The 22,451-nt window shown below is 36.7% G+C and overlaps 2 protein-coding genes across 2 annotated transcripts in view; one reads left to right on the top strand and one right to left on the bottom strand.

The window, feature by feature from the left end:
* The window catches only part of LOC129564702 (voltage-gated potassium channel subunit beta-2-like), a 43,759-nt gene that overhangs the window by 19,158 nt on the left and 2,150 nt on the right, over positions 1–22,451 (bottom strand). The window lies entirely within an intron of this gene.
* Positions 12,211–16,413, top strand: LOC129564719 (uncharacterized protein DDB_G0290587-like). Its single transcript, XM_055438889.1, has 3 exons — positions 12,211–12,371; positions 13,255–14,514; positions 15,617–16,413. The coding sequence occupies exons 2-3, from the start codon at positions 14,512–14,514 to the stop codon at positions 16,205–16,207; spliced, it is 594 nt and encodes a 197-aa protein (XP_055294864.1). The 5' UTR covers positions 12,211–12,371; positions 13,255–14,511; the 3' UTR covers positions 16,208–16,413.

The following is a 22,451-nucleotide window of genomic DNA, read 5'->3' as shown; positions in this document are numbered from 1 at the left end:
ATCACTTCAAAATTTTAAGTTTTGTTAATGTATTTATTTATTTAAATGGAGTGAAGTAGAAAGGATGAAAAACAATAGACGAACTCAAGAGTGTGTGTAAATGCATAATTTATTGTAAGAATCCTTATTCATACTGTTTGTGTAGGAGAGACATGTATAGTAAAATACAAACTATTTGAATTAGGTAGCTAAATGCTCTATTTTTATCACAGAATCTATTGTAACGTATTCAGATACCATAAGCAATAGAATAAAATCGTACAAAGATCAAAATGTGAATGCACTCAACTCAATAGATATATTTCTTAATTGAATAAATGGAATAGTTGAAACATAATCCTGTTGCATTTTGTCATTATTCATTCCGTGTGAATGAGGATTGAAAGAAACAAATTGTGTTCTTTTGTATTTGATACATCGATTTTGCGATGAATTATTTTTAGCTGTTTACATTTTCACCGCCCATACTATTTCAGGCATATATTGTGGTGATTTTAAAAACCGTGTTAAACTTAATAAAAATGTTGCTATTTTCGAAACGGGCGTCACGAGTGAAATGTCCGCCATTAAAAAATACGATGATTTGAATTTTGCATTCGATGCAGGGGATTGCGTGTGAATTATTCATTTTGAAAACAGAGAGAAAGGCAACAATAAAAAAAAATATTTAGTCAAGCCCCGTCAGAAGCATGTCAACACGCTGGCTCCAACGCATTCAACTGCTGATGGCAGCATGAAATGCAATTTGCAGTCAGGAACATGAAGCTCAAAAAGCCTTTTAAATTAGTAATGGATTTCATTTGACACAGCGCCAATGTGCGAGAGAGCAAGAGTAAAAGCGAGCAGGAGAGAAAGCTGAAAGTATGAACGTAGGTACAAAGTATCAAAGTGTAGAAATAATATTCTTGATGGTGAATAAATGAATGGGTCACATGGAGCGTTGTAAATGAAAAATTGTTTGAACTAAGAATGGTTGTGTACCAATGTGCATTGGCACAAAGTAACGCTCATCGAAATCCCATTGGCTGTTCAGCGTGCAGAATATTGCTTATTCGAATCTTGGATCCAAATGGATTTTTTTATACGTACGCGTTCAATTCATTTCGACATTTTTTTTATATGTGTCAACAGTTTGAATGCATTGGCTCAGCACAAACTACTTTGTATTGTTTTGCTGTATTATGATCACTCTCTTTTTATTCCATTCTCGTTCGCTTCCAATCTATTTGGATCTCGGTTAGACTGATTTATGTGCATTGTTAGCTCAGCAGACAAATGCGATGTGAGTTGGTTTTTTTTCGCTTCTTGTTCTCTCCTTCATCATTTGCAATGTATGTGTGTGTGTGTGCTCGACCGGGCTGCCACTGTAATTTATGAGGTTTGAAAACTCATCGATGCCAATCGAAGTAGAATTATGCACACATAATCCAGCGACAGAAGCTAGTGCTCCGCTTCATGTTATTGCGTTCGCCGGAGTGAAGTCATTCAATTTGTGAAAAAATGATATTATTTGTATCACACATCGCCATACTTTTCTCGTATTACTCGTCGCATTGTTCGCTCTTTTGCATTGAAACACATTTCCTTTTTTCCATTTTCTCTACTCTTTTTTCACTTTTATCGCGAGAGCATATATTCGAATGGATGGCAAATTTATCGCTCAACGCCCGAATGCCATCAATTTTATTTTCATCATATCATCTCACACATCTGCAGCTCCTTTATCATCTTCGATATTAGTTTAGTTTTTGTGTGTTGTGTTTTTTTTTTCGTCTTCGTCTTCTTCCGCCAATCACTGTTCCATGCATTACTACCAATGTTATTTTACCATCGACCATGGGGTTGAATGGGTGTGTGTGTGTGTGTTTGGTATATTCAAATTGCAAGCCTTGAGCTTCACGCTCGACAATTCGAATTCCGATGAAAATGTTTGAAAATTTATTTTTCGCTTTTTTGTTATTTTCCTGTTCTAATTACCCAGCTCTCGCTACGATGATTCCACTCGATGTGGTTCCGATTGAGCATATCTATATCTAATTCTGCACTGTTTGAAGGGAAAACGCTACGAAACACAGCAACGAGAGTAGAAGATAGAGAGTACACCAAATGGTACTCAAAATACAGCCATTATTACGTGTGCAGATTTCAACAAAAGTGCCATGGTTAGTGTGCCAGATCTAAGCACTGAAAATGAAATGAAAATGCTCGACACAACTCAACTCGCCTCGACTCAAGCATATTTTGCACTCTCACACTTATTTATTCGCACATTTACGTATATATTCACATCGAGTGCGCACTGTATGCATATATAGTACTATATATCTTTCACTCTCTCCTTTTCTATCTCGCTGTATACGCTCGGATGTGACTGCTGGTGACGAATGACGATGTGAGACTGATAAATGTTTTTGTCATATATTTTATACACCCGATGGAAAACAAAAAGGAGGCATACGCAATACACAATAAAACCCATGTCACAGCCGTTCCATAAAACACCATTCCATAAATGATGGTTGATTTTTCGCCCATCCGCAACACCAGCAAATTGTGCATGCAACAACAATGTTGTCGCTCGATAGAGGAAACAACAATATCAGAGCCGAGAAAAAAAGGTTTACTCACTTGTTTGACGATGATTTTAGTATATATTTTTTTAAAGATGGAAAAATGGACGAATCAGGTCGAGTCCATTTTCCATTCGTTGTGTATGCTGTTGCTACAGAAATCGACGTGTAACAAATTGGATTTTGATTATTTATGGATTTCATCCGATTTTGCCACTATGTTTCAGTTTTTTTTCTCTCGTTTGCATTGACCCAAAAATACAGTCGACCCAAGTCGGTTGGTTTGCATTGCATTGCCTCATTAACTGTATCAGTTTATGATCTGGTCGATGGCAAAATAGCACAAACAATCACCATAAATAAAGAAAATTATGGCGGTTATCGTGGTGTGTGCTGCATTTGTTGTTCAGAAAAATTTTGTAATCATAAAAGTTTTCAGCACTTAAACTGGATTTTCCCCCGTTTGCAATTCGATTACACATGAATAACCGGAGCCAAAGGTGGTACCAACAACGGATTTACTTTGTGTTTCGCACCCTTTTCATCGTTCTACGGACTTGGTTCAGCATTGAAAAATGCCATAAAACCAATCGACTACGAAGAGTGAACTGAACAAAAATGGTTACATTGTATTGAAAATTATGGAATTTTTGCTTAAATTTCAGACGGTTCATTTTTTGTAGTGGGTGGCGAACACTATAATTCATAAAAGCGCTGCATTTTTATGTTCAGCTGAAATGTGATGTGATACATATATGTATGTATGTTCATTGTGGCAAATAAAAAATGGAGCGATAAAAATCTGGACAAAAGAGAAACACGAGAAATTAAGGAAATCGAAGGGAAAAGCATTTTCCGTTAATCAGCTTTGCAATTGTGTGGTTTTTGTTGGTGTTGTTGTTGTTGTTCTGAAAATGAGTTTCCAGAGTTTGAATGCAAACAAATCCTTTGTTTCCGAAATCGACTGACACGGCACACCGACTACGGAAAGTGGCTACGTTTTATCTACGCTCAAGTAACGAACCATTTTTGCACGACGGTACGACGTACAAAGGAGAAGAGAAAAAAAAGCACACAGAGATAGAATGTAAGAAGTAACGAAGCACATTAGCCGATGAAAAATGGCAATAATGCAGCATGCATTGAATTGAGTGTGTCATATAAAATAGAGACGATGGCTCGAGCTGTATGGAATATATGGATATTTTTGTGGAAGAAAAGCGAACACGAAAATCAACAATTAACGAACTGTGCCGTAGATAAATGCTCTCAACCACTGAGTCATATGCAGACACGGAATGGATGTTCCGTCATAGAAAAGGCAGGTTCGGAACGAGTGTTGAATGGTAACGGTAGCTTTTGATTATATTCCTGCTGCTGCTGCTTGGTTTTTGCACCAATCTCAGTGCTCAATTCCTTCCGAAGCTGAGCAGCTTTACTGAACACTAGTAGCTTTCTTATATCGCTTCCTGTTCACGTATGTGTGCTTCTCATTTTTTTTTCTTCCTCAAACAACAATTACGTGTGTTCTGCACGTCTTATGTACATTTGATTTGTGACAATAGCACCAGCAGTGCATACACAATGTGTATTACACATATATTGCTTGTACAGGAGCAGTTGAAGACATCCACATCCTTTCGTTTTCGAGCTTTCGTATGATCCGACATGGAATTATCATCATACCTGCAGCAATACGCTGATTCACTTCGTCATGTCGACCAAATCGTACAAATATGACGTCAGTAGATATGAAGCAAGAATAAAAGAGAGAACCTCAACTCACTTTGCTACCTTTTCCAACAATCTCGTCCCGTCGACAACTATATAACTATCCTGCACCGAATACAGTCAGCCCTATGGAATATAAGTACTCTGTGTGTTTGTGTTCGTTATTTTTGCCATCACATGTAAAAGCAGAGAGGTGAACATGAACAACAAAAAATGCTGGGTGACTGAAATAATGAAAAATGGCAACGATAGTGGACAACTATTCCGCATGTTCATCCTATATGTTGTCCGAAAAGTGTCGAACCAAAGTCATTTTCATAGAATAATGCTTGTAACCGAGAGAAAAAGGGAGGGAGAAAAAAAGAGATCTTTTTATCGTTCGATAACTTGTTTTTCCTTAGCAAGTTCTTTACGACATTACAAACAACAGCAATCGTGCAGCGCCTGCAAAATTCGCCAGATTTGAGAATACACCGAAAACCCAAACGTTACAACGCACAGCGTTAAGCTTTTTGCTTCCAGTACAAAGAAGTGAAAAAAAGCGATGATCAAACACAGAAGAAAAAAACCATTTAAAATGAAATGACTGAATAAAATCGGGCGATGGTTGAGAGCATCGGCAAGGACGACGACGAAGACGACCGGGCAGCATATATATATATATATGTATAAAATGGAAACCATTATAATTGGCATGGCTGGAAAGCGGACCGAAAACGAAAAATGAAAATAGCCTTCTTTTGTGTGTATTATTCCTTATGTAAATGCATTCGATGCGTGCTGTTTGCTCTCCCTCTCTCATTCACTCTTGGTTTCTCTTCTTCTTTTTTTCTGCTTGGTATGACTTTCAGCAGGCGCTTTTGTATATTTTCGATTTTACGAGTAATGAATGTCGGAAATTATTATCGTTTTCGATCCCACTGAAAATGGCATTGGCCTGCGTTTTATCTACCATTTCGCACAGAGAAATACCCTAGAATGTCCATTATCGTTTCAGTAGTATATTCCACTAAAAATTTGTTGTGCGCTCATTCAATGAACGAATTAATTTCTCTATCTTTTTCTCTGTCTGTGTGTGTCCTCACACTGGCTATCACAAGAAATTCTGAGTTTGGTATTTGAAGAATGCTTTGAATTCATGCACGACTAATGACGCTATCACGATTGAAAGTTTGCGCAAAACCAACCGTTGTCAAGAGATGGTATCAATTCGAAAATCATTTTAAGTTCATACACCCGCTTGGGTGCAATTGACGAAGACGAAGAAGAAAGCGAACGAAGAAAAGAACATTTCGAGACGAATGAGCTTGAGCATGAGAACGTATTACAACGCATTACAATTACATATTTCTTCTCTTTCTATTTCTCTCGGTTTTTCCACGCGCAACAGCAACAAAAAATGACAGAAATATTTTCTTTCGAATGATTTCTTCTCTCTAACTGGAAACTATGACAAGGATTTATGATGTATTTAAACGTTGAGCAAAAAGCCACAATTTTTCATCATATTTTATTACTCAGCGCTGGGACATGATATTTTTCGCATTTGCGCTAACACAATAAAACCTTCGAGACGTTGTTGTTGCGGATGCTGTTGCTGTGTTTGTTTTTTTTTGGTGTCTTGTAATAAAGAGATAAGGGCTTATCGACATAAATTTTGTGTGATGAATTTCGATGGTGACAAAGCGTGAGACGACAGAAAAACAAGCCACAACCATGAATCATCGATTGGAGAAGAATAAAAAGCAACGAGACGATTAAGATGAGAATGGCCGACATTATGTATAAGTAAGATTGTGTAACCGTCAACAAAGCGACTGCGATTGGTTCGTCTCTGTCGAGTGAATTTTATTGGATAATTATAGCAACACATTCCCTTCACCATATTTACACTCTTGCTTGGGTAATGTTCTCTCGCAGCAACTCTGAGCAATATCGGCAAAGGTTTTGTCGAAATTATGGTCGTTTCATTCGCATGGAGACCAAAGAGAAGGACTGTGAACCGAAAAAAAGAAGTTTTCATTAGACGGGCAAATTTTGAGCATTTTCGTTAGTTCCGTCGTAATGGGCCAGAACCTTGGGATGGGTATATGTATAAGTGTGTGTGTGTGTGTGATCTCTTGAAGTGTCAATGCGGACTGCCTGTGCTGTGACAAATGAGATGTCATTGTTAAAATTCAATAGCAAGGCAACGTTCGTAATATATATTAATGGCAGATGCAAAATGCTTGGGCACACATTTCGCACAAGTCATTGCCAGGGTTTGTGGCTTATTCGTGCTCTTTTCGCATTTAAATACGCATCGGAATGTCATTCGATCGGCAGCCTGTCAACAGCAGCAAAAACAACAACAACAACAACAACAACAACAACAGTAGCAGCATTAACCCTCAACTGCATGAATTTTTCCTAGGACTGGGAGTACTGGTATTTGGTTGATTTTTGGCCATAGATAACGAAAAAAATATTCATAATCCTAGATTTCCCATGGTTTAGTCAGGAAATGCGATAGAAATAAGTCAGAGAACAATGAAATCCACTGTTTAAAAGTGTCAAAAATATGTCTAATTTGGAAACCGAATAATTTATTTTGTCAAATTTTCGTTTTCGTGCACATTTTTGTTTATAATTCACCAATCGTACGACATAGACAAATGACTCCAAAGACAAAAATAAAGAAAAAACATTGACAAATAAAAATTCCCCATGAAGCAATGTCATCCGCCGTACGATTCACATTATACAGGTGTTTAAATGATGCCCGCCAAAAGGCGGGCTTATGCAGTTGAGGGTTAACATTGAAAGCAGCACCCAAAGAGAATGAGGCGAGAAAAAAAAATTAAAAATAGGAATATTGTGCCAAAATGTGTCAACGAGCACAACGAAGAAAAGCACATCGCCTTTAATGAGGGTGCTTTCTACTTGTGCTCAACTGAACGTGAACGTCCAATGAAATTGTGTGCTCATCAAGTAGCGCCATTTATACCGCGAAAAGATAAGAACCGAAAAATGGTTGTGCAATAAACGTTTAACACGTTAACGAAATCATTTGCACGGTTGCTGCGGCGCAAAACCATTGAATTATCACTGCAACAATCAAAATGGAAATAATATTCGATGGCAGATAGCATAATGTGGCGTCAATGCTATCAACCAAGTGGCAAACAACCGATATATGAAATCCGTGTACAGAACGGAAAAAGAAGCTTAATGAATTGTTGAAAAAGTCAAGTGTAAGCTTTGACGGTGAAAAAGCGATCGGAAATGGAAAATGGATGAAAATGGCAATATCCATCCGTTCGACAAACAATTCGGGGTTACGGGCCGTTCGGATGGATGAAACGCTGCTTTTGGAAAATTCAATAAATAAAATTGAATTTACTTTACTTCTACGTCACCACGAACATTCGATATTTGCTTTGCACACGCACACTTATTACTTTTATTTGTATGTTTATATTTGTCTTGTGAATAGAAAAGAATGTGGAAAATAACACAGGAAAATAAAATGCCGATAGTCTTCTGTAAAGAATGGGTTTTGTTTGGGCTTAAGCAATTGAATGTGCTGAGATAATGCCAATGTATGAAAATCGATAACCGCTTCTCAGGAGGCCGCTGTCTGACACCGTCGTTTCTGCCTGTTGGAAGCGAGAAAATATCATCGACGTTCCATAAATCCATTAATATACGGTTGCTTGCCTCTCGAAATTCATTTATCGCCCATAAATTAAATGATTACTTATAATGAATTCAAATTCAAATTGATCCGCATTGTCTATGAAATTGCTTTATAATAACCGAATAACAGACACTCCGTATGAACATCGCAGCATTGAGTGAGCATGTGTCTTGAGCGTTGTCGGTTTAGGTGTCAGTTTACATTCAAATGTTGAAAACTTAAGCGATAATTTACATAAGTTTGGCGAAGATAATTCGACAGTATTTGCTAATTAGTGTGTGAAGGATTAATTTTCCCACAACAGTGGGTTCTAGCTAGAATGCCTATCGCAATCGATACCGTCTGAAGTTCAGGATGTTAAAATGAGTTAATCATTGGCGTACAATTAAATTGATGGAGTTAATCGTGAGCTGAAAGCGGGCTGTATGCATCGTGTATTATCAACGTATTTAGATGAGATGATGAGAAGATGCGAGTCACGCCATTCAAGGCGATTATTTCCGGATGATCTCGTTTCCGATTCAAGTGAAATTGTTCATATATCAATTTTATCTTAACTTCCACCAATATCGCATATTTTATGGTCGATGTTGGTGCCATTGATGTCGCTGTTACTCTGCACGCTGCGCATTATTACTATCAACGACCATGAATCATCACGGCCAGAATAAAATGATATTTATATTTTATGGGCATTTTGCGCTTTTATGCGTTTCCAATAAGCGGCTTTTATCGGCATTTAACGTGAAATAACATTTTTCCCTTCGACCTTTTCTTTCAATGGAACTTTTGCCATCGCATACATTTTTAGCACTACATGAAATGTAGAGCTACTTATCTGCTCTTTTCTTTTTGTCTTAATACTTTTTGAGTAAACTGAAACAAATTATGGTGAATTTGAATTCTATGCTCATATTTTTTATTTAATTTAAACCAAAGGCAGTATATTTGAAGAAAAAAGAAATAAAACCAAGATCTTGTAATTCATTTTGCAAATAAATATATTACATCAAAGTTACTCCGATGAAATACATTTCATGTAGTGCGCCAAAAAATAGTTTGTTGTGAAACAACAAAATAGATTAAGTAACTAAAAACTCAAGAACGGAGAGCGGAGCGAAGCGAAGCTCTGCGGTCTTGTTTCTCTCTCTCTGAATACGGCACGTCGACGAAATATTTACCGTGATAAAGTAGGTAGAGAGTAGAAAAAAAAAGTTAACTGACTGCTCGCATGCGAGTAAAAGAAGAAGAGGAAAAAAAGAGCTAACGAACGAGTGAGTGAATGAGACATTAAATGTGAATGTATGCGCTCTGTCGCTGTCTAGAATTATTAAACAAAGGTTAGCAAATCAGTTGGCATATATATTCGGTCTGTGTGTGTGTGTGTGTGTGTGTGCTTTTTTTCGGTGGGTAGAGAGCACACTATATACAGTATTCAATTTGTGCAGCCGCGTTTTTCTTTCACCTGGTTTCATATTTCGGATTTTTTGCGTTTAAACACAATACGAAATTGCTTCTTGTGAGATAATAATAACCACGTACATGATTTGAATGCGAATGAAAATGATAATGAACCGTTGCAGCTGTGAACCTCAGCATCATCCACACGGGTTAATGTGTATTTGCTGTGCAGTTTATGGATTATACGTTCTTTATTAACAATAGACTCGAAAATATCTTGACTCTGCTGGGTGCAGTCACTGTTGATCCACTGTGTCGAATACAAAAAAAAAGCATGTGTGTATTCGAGGCAAAGGTAAGCATATGATTCACACTGGCATCTAAGGCCAGGGAAAGTGAATAGCTTTGAAAATTACTCAATCCCAAGACTATCCAAGCGCGTTTGAATGTGTATATTTCATTAAGTAAAATCCTACGCCAATCATCTTTATGCTATTGCTTCATTACCGATCCAGTGTAAACGAGGCTCATCTGCAGTTTTCATTTTAATTTTCATGTATTTCCATTTGCATTTGCATCAATTTTGTTTTAATTTGCAAATGCAGAAGTGATGATGAATCAGCTTCGAAAAAAAAACGGATTGTATGAATGCACGCACTGCTTTTTGAATAAGTAACCAACCACTTTTTTCGTTCGTTCGTTCATTCGCTTGTTTGTTTTGTTGATCAATCACATTTGCCTTCGACGGTTTGTACGTGCTTTTCACATATGTATACGCAGTGGGCTTCGCGAAATTTCTTTTTCTCTATCTCTCTTGCCTCACATATCGTAATTAGCTATTCAATTCACCTTATTCCAAAGCTAACGAGCTTATATTTAAAATAGAGAAAAGGCCTAAATGAGTACGTAGAAAATAATGTAGGAATAGTGTGTGTGTATTTTTGTTTTGCGAGTGAAAAATTTGGTGTAGTAAAATCTGTTTCACATGCGTCAAATTTTATACGATGCATTATCGTGAGCTTTTATCAATTTCCCATGTGCATGAGAGCGGCGAAAATCAATTTAATCCAAAATTGCTCGATGAATGCCGATGAGTGGTTTCAGCATTGCTGACAAGTCAAAAAACCGAAATCCGCGAAAGCGGTACAGCTAACCACCCACCCGCACGCGCACCCATCAATCCATTCTCGAAATTGCTATTCATTTGTGCAGAATAATATTGCTTGAATAGTATTGTCTCCCATCAACTGGTGAGAGAGTGAAAAAAACACAAACACACACATACGTGCGCGATACATACGTCGAATTCGATTGCATCCCAAAATGCTGTGGCAAATTCTGATGGAATCGGTTCCGAATTGCAAGGTCAAACTGAATTTGAATGGAATTCATCCCAAATGAATGGGTACAATGTTAATTTAGAGGTATTTACATTTTTTTACAAAGGCTTATATGACTGTTGAGTACATTAAGCACACAGCCAAACATGCTTCACAGAGCTGTTATTAAAGCGCATTTCCAGTAAATGCATATTGAAAATTTCATTCGAAAACAAAAATAGAGTTCCTCATGTTTGCATAATGGCAATCGGTTTTTTCTTGCTGTGACGTTTGCACGTCCACCGGGATGATGGTGATGATAATGGGTGTAATTTATAATTTGATTGGGTTTTTAGGTTTAACTTTATTTTGCTGTTGCACTTGATTGCGGCTGAATAGGTTGTGTTTAAACATTAAAGTGCGTGCAATTGACTCCAAACTCATTATTACTCAAGTTTCAATTTATCATTTAATCGATCGCACATGGCACATACACACACACACATAATCGGGTCGGTATGGGTCAAAATAGCAACAAAACAAACAGACGAAAAAATAAAATTGTGCTGGCCCATCGAAAGCAATAAATAGATTGGCTGAACTTTGATGCCATGCGATGCACCACAACGATAAGGCACATAATAATTATCAATTTTCTCTTTCGTCGATTCTCGGAAATTCCTCCATTTTCCATGTAATTGATGTCGATGTCAATGGTGATGTTGAACTACAACGACTGTTATTGACTTTGCCATGGCTTTGAAAAGAAGAGGAAAAAAAACAACAACAATACGGAACCGATTCGATTTGTATTCACTTCTTCGGAATTTTCAAGCGCACCACCGCCAATAATGGCATCGAGATGGTGTATCAATTTTAATTGTTCGCCGTTTTTTTCGTAATTTTTTTTTAACAGATTGGTGATGAGATTTTTGTGTAAAGAATATCATATTACGGCAAGCTGCGGCTTGCGGCAAGTGCATAAATAGATAAAAGGAATTACAAGAGGGAAAAAAATCAACAAGCCCATCAAAATGGACATTGAAATGAGCAGCAATCATCCTTTAAGCAGCGATCAACAGTGAGATGAAAAAAGAACCTTCTGTTTGGAGAGAATATTGAGCTGAAAAATGGGCAGTAACCAATTGTCAGTTTTTATTTAAGCAGACAATGTTTTTTTTCTCTCGCCATTATTTATGGGCATTTGTGCGTTTATTGCTGCATGTCTGAAGAGACAGTATCGCATAAATGTACAAGGCCACACCTGAGCCAATGCAATGTAATTACATTTTGGTATGCGCGTTTTTACGCGCGAAATAAAACAAATTTTCACATGAACCATATAATTGCCGGTCGATAAAGCATAGATCGTAACCAAAAAAAACGAGTAAAACAGCCAAACACATTGAAATCGCCCGTAAATCTCAACCAGTTTTCTCATTTACATGCATAATATACAACAGCTAGGGCAACGGTGGCTTGTTTAAAAGTGATAAAATACACATTGAATGAGCTCATTCTTCAGGCTGCAATTCAATCGAAACATCGACAACACACTTTATTATACTACGTCTTGTTGCTCGCTTGTACCGAATGGACCAAATTGTCGTCTGGAATTGTCGAATGTTGTTTTCGTATAAATAAGTCACCATTTCTCGTCAATCTACGGTTGTACGTAATAAATGACTAAAATATTTTTGATCTCGTAAAATTGCAGACAAAAAGTGTCTCAGTACTCTGCTCTGCATTGTACTACGACTGTGAATGTAAATAATATGTGTGTGTGTGTATCAAAAAAATTGTTATCAAATTACCTCATTCACTTGCACCAAACGTTGTTGGTTGCACACGCGATGGAAAAACGGAATCGTGCAATTTCAAGCGAAAGAAAAGTTCGAAAGAAAAAAAAGAAATGGTGAATGGTTACTGTTGGGTGCGAATGCGCTGTGAATTTGCGATGTTTATTATTCATATTCATTGTTGTGCATTCGACGTGCTTCACGATGGAAAACATAAAAGACAAATAAAAGTGAAATAATATTAAGGTGCGCGCATTTGATCGTTTCGCATTCTCTTGACTTCAAATAAATAATCTCTTTCACACACTCACATACTGACACATGCACATGGTATGTGCATTGCCCGCCAACACACATACCGAAGCTGAGCGCACATGTAATTTAAATCTAGAGTAAAACGGCATTCAATACACGCACACCAAAAGTTGACTCTTATTTTTCGCTTCATTTTCATTTGTCTTTTGATCCATTTCACAAATGACAGAGTGTTTCTGCATCAATGCACTGTGACATGATGGCATGTCATGCCATCCGCAAAATTATAAATATGTACTGTGTCAGTTTCGGGGGCGAATATGGCAGAAAAAAAAGGTAGACACCATGTGTGTTGTTCTTTTGGTTTCGAGTGGAACCTTCATCATTCACAACGTCAAGTGGCACCCTGTAGCAGTCGCGAATCGCACATTCAATTTAATGTTTCAACTTTTCGTTTTCTTTGATACACATTTTTTTTTGCTTCTTCTCTCCACTTGCAGGTACTACTACTGATGGCGGCGGCAACAAGATAGTTGCGAGAAAAAAAAATAAACGTATAAACAAGTCATTTGTTAACGCGCAAACGGAGCAGTACAAGTGTTCGAATTGACAGTCATCGCAGGGATAGCAAACGAAACAAAAGGTTGCTCAACAAAAATCGCTCAACATCTGTTAAGTACCACGACCCAATAAAAAAGAAACACATCAAGTGGTGAGCACATAAGCATCTCGCGAATGGAAAAAAAATAAGAACTGTGTATATGAGCATACAAACGATAAAAAAAAAAATTAAAGATCGTATTTACCTGAAATCGAAAGTGAGTGTTTAACATGCGATTGTTATCGAAAAACGGTTTGGGATACTGGAGGCAAGAATAAGCGAGAATAAAAGGAACTTGGATCTGAAGGATACCGAAAACGAAATGAGACAATCTTGACAAGAAGATCAGGAAAAAGAATTATCCAAAAATAAACAACAAAGCACACAACATCGTAGCCATCGTTGCCTTCTTCGTTGTGGATATAGACATCGTATGTTGCTGGGTATCCCACAATAAACGGCGAAAAAAACAATCTTCTGTGAATTACGCACAAGATTATTTAGTGAAGTAGAAACACGTTTATTTTTCTGTTGTTTGCTTCTTTTCAGTGAAGCGCGCATACGGTTTGGATATTGTTCAGTTTCGATCTGAAGGTGAAATGCTCCGGGTGCTATTCTATGCTCGAGCAGACAATATGTCATTTATTTGAGTGTTTCGTAAAGTTCCCCATATAAGAAGCAGATTCTTGAGTGAGTGAATGAGTGAGAGTGAACGATTTTCGTTAAAGCAGTTAAAACAAACACAAAGATTACAATTGGGATTTACTTTACATAAATTTTCATTAAAATTGAACTAATAGAGCGTAGAAAAGTTTAGCGAAAGAAAACAAAAAACTACGCAAACGAAAGAGCCCTGTGAACGACTTGGTATGCAGTGCAATTGTTGCGCAACTTTAAGAACCGAACCGCGAACGAAACGTTATTTATGAACAATTAAATGAAATATATAGACAATATATTCGTGTGTGTATTCAAATAAATTAGTTTGAGATTAAAGTGAATGAAAACACGAGCGCTTCTGCCAAGCCAAACAACTTTGTTATAACAAAATTGTAATCAGCCTGAGCGAAGAGAAATTAAAAATAAATACAAACAACTGCTGTGAAGAACAACAGAAGTGAGTGAGAGGAGGAAAAGAACAACAACGAGAGAAAAAATGGTAAATTAATTTGATGCTTTAGCACAAAAATTTCTCGTCCTATTCTGTTTTCACGATCCCAAATGAAAATTTTAAAATATTCCGAAATTTTTTTCGCGCTCTGCACCGTAAATGTGATAAAATAAAATGAATAGCCTTTAAATTTATTGTTCACATATTATTCACATAGTTTCGCTATAATTGAGCCAATTCACGAAGCATTCGTTGTGTTTTGCTTTCTTTCCAAAATGTTACCATTTTTCTTTTAAATGGCAAACGCTCTTGCGCGTTTTTTTCAAGTGATTTTAAGATCCGATACACGCTTTTTCTCCGCTCAACTTTGCACCAATTCTCCAGCAACCGAACGGTTGTGAATTTACATCGATTAGAAATGGAATCGCACTTAGACGCTTGTATGCACACAATCCATCTAATTAAAGTGAATAACAAGAGATTTTTTAAACCGATAAATGCCTAGAGTTTCGCAAAATATTGGGCACGATTCCAATCGATCACCGCGGATTTTCAATGGAATCTCACTCTATCGTCGACTCTTTGCATACAAAGAGTCATACAACAAGAAAGCAACGCGCGGTTTGTTTGTGAAATCAACACACAGTGAGTCAATCTGCTGTGCTGATGGATTCTCGATCAAAATAACGACTTCTTTTTCTATTTAACAATCTTTCAAGAAAATTTGTTTCGGTTTTTTTTCCTCCTGCTTAACATCGCAATAGGCATATTGGAAACGATTCAATCCAACGTAACCAGAATCAATCGAAGCAATTAAAACATTTTAACTGTGATTATAAATTAAGTTGAGCTCTTTGTTTTGCTTTGCTTCAGTGTCGAAATAACCTGTTTCTGTTGCGTTTCTATTCAAATCCAAACTCAAGACCGAAACTCCTATTCTATTTTGCCTTTATATATATATATATAAGAATAGTTAATTATTTAACTTTTGAATGGGGAGTTGATGACATAATACGCCATTGATCCACACAGCATCACATTGCGTGGCTTACTAGACTTAAACATGATTATTAATGCTGAAGAAAATGACAAAAATTTGCTTTGTTTACTTATTTGTTTGTTTCTTTTTTTTTTGATATCTCGTTTCCAGAATAACGTAGCTTTTGTGTCATTCCTGGTGCTAACCATAAGCATTAGCCATTTTGGTGTATCTGGTCAATACATTCAGTATAATGCGAATGGTCAGGGGTCCAAATCAGCGGCTGATCGACAACCGGAAACGGCCACCACCGAATATGAATACTACGATGATATAATTGAGGATTTCAGTACGACACAAAGTATACCAACATCCCCTCCGAGAACAACAACCTCAACGACCACCACCACAACACCAAAACCAATCACATCGTATCGCGTTTTGACAACACATCGAAACGGTTTCCGTCCGATCAATTTTAAAAAGAAATTCGATGCAACCACCAAACAACAATACCAACCCGATAGCAATACCGAGGCATCGAACGAGAGCGCATTCGTACAGTATCAGAAGCAGCAAGTGCAAACGCCACCGCCGCATCTACGGAATGCAATAGCCGACGTCAATCGACGCACAAGTGGAAAAGAGTATGCTCAGGAAAAATCATTGGCAACATCGATCGAATCGAATAATGGTAACGGCAATGGTAATTACTTTTCGAGACGATACGCACGGTTCCTATTCAAACAACGATCCGGATAGTCACATAAAATGCAACTCATTAAAAACCACAACTGGTGACTTTGTTTCAGCGAACATTTCTCCGTGCACTCTTCTTCAGTTGTGTCGCTTTTTTTTTATTCCTCTGTTTGTTTTGTGTTTCACTTTTTTGCCCGCAAACAATCATAATTTTTCTGTAATAGTTTCGAAGTTTTTTCTATATGAAATACATTGGAATGAGAATTAAATCAGATTTGCATTTTTCATTTTACTCCATTCAATTCAATCTGAATACAGTTTTATTGGCCTTAATTATTACCGATTTTTTTTTTGTCTCGGTTTTTTTCTTCTTTTGCATCGCGTACCTACGCAAATTTTGAACGTCGGCATGGTGCGGTTGGTTTTTTCTTTCTTTCAAATATTCACTTGCACATATTTTACACTAGGAGTTTGCCAATCCCATTTTCAAACTATATCTCTCTATACGGTAGTTACTTGGTTTTTTTTATGACTTTTTTTTTGTGTGCACTAAAACTTGTGGATACATTTACTGCGTTGCGATGCGCTCGCTCGTTGTATGAACCATTTTTCAAATGTAAATATTTACATGAGTAAAGCAAATTCCGTCATGGAAATTAATGGAAATGGTGGAAAATGTTGTGAGTGAGACAGCAAGTGAACCAGAAAAGATTGAACTATTTTTTTTTGCTTTCTTCTCCCGACGAAAACAAAATTATGTTTATGAAAAACCTATCGAATCAGGTCACTTTGGAAAATGCCACATAATAAAAAATACGCAACGTATTCATATTTTCTCTTCAGTAAACTTGTTTAAAAATTGATTTTCTTTGTTTCGATGCATATATTCGATCAGCATTTATTTCTTTTGAAATAAGTTCAGCGTTTTGCAATTTTTCAGTCGGACCGAAATCATAACAAGAACAACAACGGCAGCGACTGTCTGATCGGCATGTGACGAAGGTTGACTTGAACGTTCATTATCGAGTTTTGAGACAATTTTAATATGTTTGTTAATTTTTAATTCAGGTTATCGCTTGAGTTGAGTGTATTTTTCGACAGAGACGCGACGATGTTGCCGATGGGGTTTTTTGTGAATCGAGCATTTACTTGAGTGTATTCACGGATGAAGTGATACGTATGAAATATGAACGAACGAACGGCGATGGTGCTTTCATAATGAAAATACTTGTTTCATGCACCACTCGAATAATAATAATCAATTGAAAATCCATTCGAACGAACGAACCAACGAACGAGCGTCATTCTGCACCCACTTATAATCAATTCTAATTAAAACGCATTTTCAATGCGAATTCTCCTTTTACCAAATTGATTTCTGTGGAACGTACACGGAAACTTATCTATGCGAAACGAACAAAAATACACAATTTCGATATCTTTTAAATATGTTCTTATACATACAAGCTGCAAATTGAATTTTCCAAATTTATGAGTATCGATTTATGGGTGAAATCGTTTATGAAATACCATGGAAATGTGCGTATGTTTGTTTTGATTACGCATCGTTGATGTTTTTGTTTTCAAAATTAATTCAATTTCCCTCGAAACGACTGTGAAATATATGCATAATCAGAACAGAAGCAGCCATTGTTTACGCATGAGATTTTCAAGCGGAACCGTTGAATTGAAGTGCGCATTTGACCCCATGCATATATTGATGATATAATGTAAGTAAAATATAAGTGAAAATTTTCAAATTCTACCGGTTTTCCATGGCAATTGAAGCACGGCCGAAATGTATATTGCGATTCACCAAAGCCAATCGCTCCATTTCGTCGAGTAAAAAACGGGGAAAAAAGTTGGATGGGGCATGAACAAAAACTTCGACAAGGTTATAATTTGTTGGTGTAATGAAGTGTATTGGTGTTTGACAGTTTGAAACCCCCTTTTTTTTCTTCTTGATTTCTGGTGACGTCGTTGCCATTCGATAAAATGAATCTAACATGATGGTTTGGTTGAACCGAAAACAAACTGATTGCAATAAAATCGTTAGCAAAATCTTGTTCACACCCAAGTGCATATCGTTCAACAGAATAATTTCATTTTCATCGTTTCGCACAAAATTTGAACGACATGTTCAATTAACGGATCGGTTCATGTCATACTGAATTATTCTTTGCAATGGCCATGAACACAATTTTGCAACATGTTCACACAATCCATACCAATCACTAGCGAGTTAATGAATGAGATAATTAGACAACTGACAGACAAGCTGTGAATGTACACATTTCACCCACTCCAACCAAAATGTTTCAAATAATCATATCGTTGCAAAGATTCACGAAAAAAAGTGAAAATATATATGAGCTCTCTCTCTCTCTCATCTACCGAAACTTTTCCCGCATTTCACATTGAATAATTGCGCTTATTTACAAGCGAAGAAAAAGTACTTATCGCTTCTTCGGCGCACAATAACTGTTCTTCATTTTTTTCATTTCTTTGTGAAAATTGAGTGTAGCAAAGTTGTGCAAAAACCGCAAATCGAACGATGAAATATCATTAGAAGTAAGTGAAAATATGTTAGGACAGGGTCGTGGATGGCAGAGAGTGGAGCTTTTCCTGTCAGCCAGATGATATGGGAAAAGTTTTTGTTGAATCAATGTCAGAATAAGGGAGAAAAGAAGACGAAAACATAACTGGTACCGTGTTCTTGGTATTTCTGTACAAACATTCATTACCGATTCCAGCAATTTCAAGTCGCTCCGATCTCAAATTCACTAAAAAGAGAGAAAAACAATCTTTTTGAAGCAGTTTTTGGTTTTGACCCGTCGAAAACTTGGAATTTAATAAAATTTGCCAACTCCATTACCCAAACCTTTCATGTTTGTAAATTGTTTCGGTGTAATTTAAATTTCATGGAATTTTTCTCTCTCGTTCGTCTCATTTGTGCGAATGATGAAATTATAACGTCGACTGGTCGTATTTGCATTCAGAATTCTGAGCTTCATTGTTTCTCCAGCTAATTAATATTAGATTAGGGAATTAACGTTAGTTGCAGCTGGAAAGTGAATTAATCCAAGAAGTGTGAAGCGCTTTGCATATCGTATGAAAGTAATGCTCGCCTTGTGAGCAAACGAGAATTTGACGAATTTTCTCCTTTTGCATTAAAGGCATTCAGTGTTGTCTGCTTTTTTTTTTTCTTTTCATATTTAAAGTTTTGATGTTGAGGGCATTTGTTTCCGTCAAAGCTCGGAGACTGTTGCCGAGAAAAAAGAATTTGAATAAGCTGAAAGAAAGAAATGTTCATTCCCATAAAATCCTTTTTTTCATTCAAACTATCCCGAATATCCAATCCAACTTCGAACCACCAAACACGAAGGAATATTTGTTCAGTGTTCGCATGCTTGTTTGTCAAAATGGTATACATTTTTATTGTTTGCATTGGCTCTAAATACCAAAACATTTTCGTGTCATCTTTTGCCTTTATCGTCGACAAAAATTCAAGTGATTTTGACTCTTTCTCGGGTGTGTCGATATTAGATATTCAACATCTAGTCTGTTGCCACCGAATTTGTCGACCCATTGAATAAATTATTTTTTTTAAATCACTTTGGAATGATTTTACAGCCTATATGCAATAGCGCGCAATCTCAAAAACTAAAACGCAGATGCCACAAAGATAATATCACGTCCCTTAGGTCCATATAGATATATACGTCGAAAAACTAATACGTTATTTATATCAAATTATTATGTTTTATTATTATTATGCTTATAGTCGCCTTAAGCTTAGCAAACAGTGTACCGTGATATGGTATGTTGCACATTCCTCACAAGGTGAGATGGATAGATAGAGATCGAGAGAGAGAATGAAAGTGAATACAAAATATTCCGTAGTAAATTCCGGACGTCATTAATGGGCACCGGAACATTTGTCGGTTATCGTAGCAATAAATCATCGTTTAAATCACGAATTGATTAGTGCCAGTTGTTTTCTAAATGGTCACATCTCGTTAGCATACATTAAACACGAGCTCGGCATATTCCATTAAAATTGGATGTTCGTTATAGCTGTATATGCTTGGGGTGATATGGAATTTGTCATGCAAAACGTTACATTCTAACTGCCGTACAAATATGTTCCCTTCGAAACACGTTGATTCGAATGAATTTTTGACGGGAAACCGCTTCAACGATTCTTGATTTCACGGCGACAAATTCGAAAATTAATTCTCGGAAAAAAAGGAAAAGCCCCGGAGCAGCTGTAGCAGGAGCAGAAATTGAAACGTGTTTCAGTGCGAAAGAAAATAGAAAATCAATGACAAATAAAGAATTTGCCACATGAAATAAAATGTCACATGAAATTCAGTTTACGACTTTAATTAAAATGAAACGAAATGGAAAATCAAAATTCATTGGCAAGCGAAAACAGCGAAAAGCGTGTCATTATCATTATACGGCGCGGGCAAAATGAATGAATATTGTGTGACATCGACGCAATTGTCATATTGTTTTGGCAGCTTGATGTTTTCCTATCTGCTGCCTCGGTAGTCGCGACTGTGTGTGTGTGTGTGTGTGTGTTTGTTTTTATTTCCTATTCTCTCGTTCTCGCTCTCTGATGATGCTCTCGTTTCTGTTTGTTTTGCTTTTCCCATCATTTTCCGTTAACAGTTTACAAAAACAAAGGCCTCACAAACTGACACGAACTCATTTTTCCTATCTCTCGCTCGTAACGAATGTTGGCTCGGTTTGCTATTTGTATGCCGCCTTTTGTCACAGTTTTCATTTCAATATGTTTTTGTTTTTGTCACATTTTTCATCGCTCACTTTCTATCCACTTTTTCGCTTTCGCTCTCTCTATCTCTCACTCCAATCGTTGCATTTTTTGTGAACGCTGTTTGGTTTCAATGTTTTTTCTATTTGTTGTCTGTATATAATGTGCATGAATAAGCAACATTGATATTGCTGTTTTCATCGCGAAAAAAAGAGGAATAAGTGCAAGGAAGAATCTTATCACACACACACACCAACCAATTCGTTGTCTCGAATACACAAAATGACAGAAGAAACATAAAAAAAACAACAACAACAACACATTGGATGCTCTAAAAATAGAAATCAAGCAAAATCCAGTGAAATTCTCTGAAGTGGCCAAAGTATAAGCAGCTAGAAGGTATGAGAGTGCTTTTTTCCCTATCTCTCTCTCTCTCTTTCTCTCCGTTGACGCTTTTGACTTGATCCTTGACATAAAACATGGGTGTGCTCCGAACGTCATTCGAAACGAACAAAAATCGAGTCAGATGATTGTCATTCGAATCAGAATATGAGAGAGTGAGAGATATCGAGAATGCACAAGTCACTGGCCTCGTTTATATTGAATGGCGTAAGCGTAGGTATAATATGATAATTTCCAAGAGCTGTTCATTATTGCCATCTTTCATGATGTCAACGTAGCATCATTTTCCCAAAAAGAGAAACATAGAGCATCAGATTCATCTTCTCATTAAGCATGCAGTTTTCATTCCAAATGCCAATTTCACGCTATTTTCGAACGATAGAGAATCACTTACGATACTGCACAAAACTCGCAACATTTCAATTGGAAAATTGATTGTGTGTGTTCTGTTCAATCTCGACTAGAGATTTGAAATCGACATGGTTTTCTTTTAAAAAAAAAACCTTAATAACTGGAATCATTGATGTTTGATGTTCGACGTTTGGAAGAAAAAAAAGGATATCAACCAATCGTGGAAAATGAAAGAAAAAGAAGAAAAACACTGTAAATTCCGGAGCTTTCTTATATATATGTGTGTGTGTGTGTATGTCTTTGTGTATATCAGGATCTCTACTGAATGAACATTTCTATATCTAGTCGTTGCAATCGTTCTATTGTTGTGTAGCTAACAAATGTTTGTCGGTATCATTGATATGTGGAATGAAGAAGCTTTGAAATTGGTTACATGAGGTTGACAATGTATCTGTTCTCTCTAAATTACAGTTCACTCAAGCTGAAAATGAAATTGACCGATAGAGCATTTGATTGGTTTGACTTATTGTGGAGTGGAAAGAGTCAAACCAAACCAATTTACTATTTCTAGTTCAATTTCTTCATTTCCAATTATCCATCGTCGAAATGCGTGTATAGCTGCTAAACCGCATTTCCACGACAGACTTTAATTAAAATCACATTTCAGTTTAACAAATAACTGGTTTGTCAAAATAATAATGAGTAACAAATGTTCTTGGAGAGAAAAAAAACCCACGAAAACCGAAAACAAGGTTCTATCACATACATATGTAG

Source organism: Sitodiplosis mosellana, unplaced genomic scaffold (assembly GCF_009176505.1).
Source record: "Sitodiplosis mosellana isolate CC-2019 unplaced genomic scaffold, AAFC_SMos_1.0 Smas_scaffold_1, whole genome shotgun sequence".
Lineage (NCBI taxonomy): Eukaryota > Metazoa > Arthropoda > Insecta > Diptera > Cecidomyiidae > Sitodiplosis > Sitodiplosis mosellana.
Note: the sequence above shows the minus strand (reverse complement) of the source record. Positions and strands in the feature narration are given on the sequence as shown.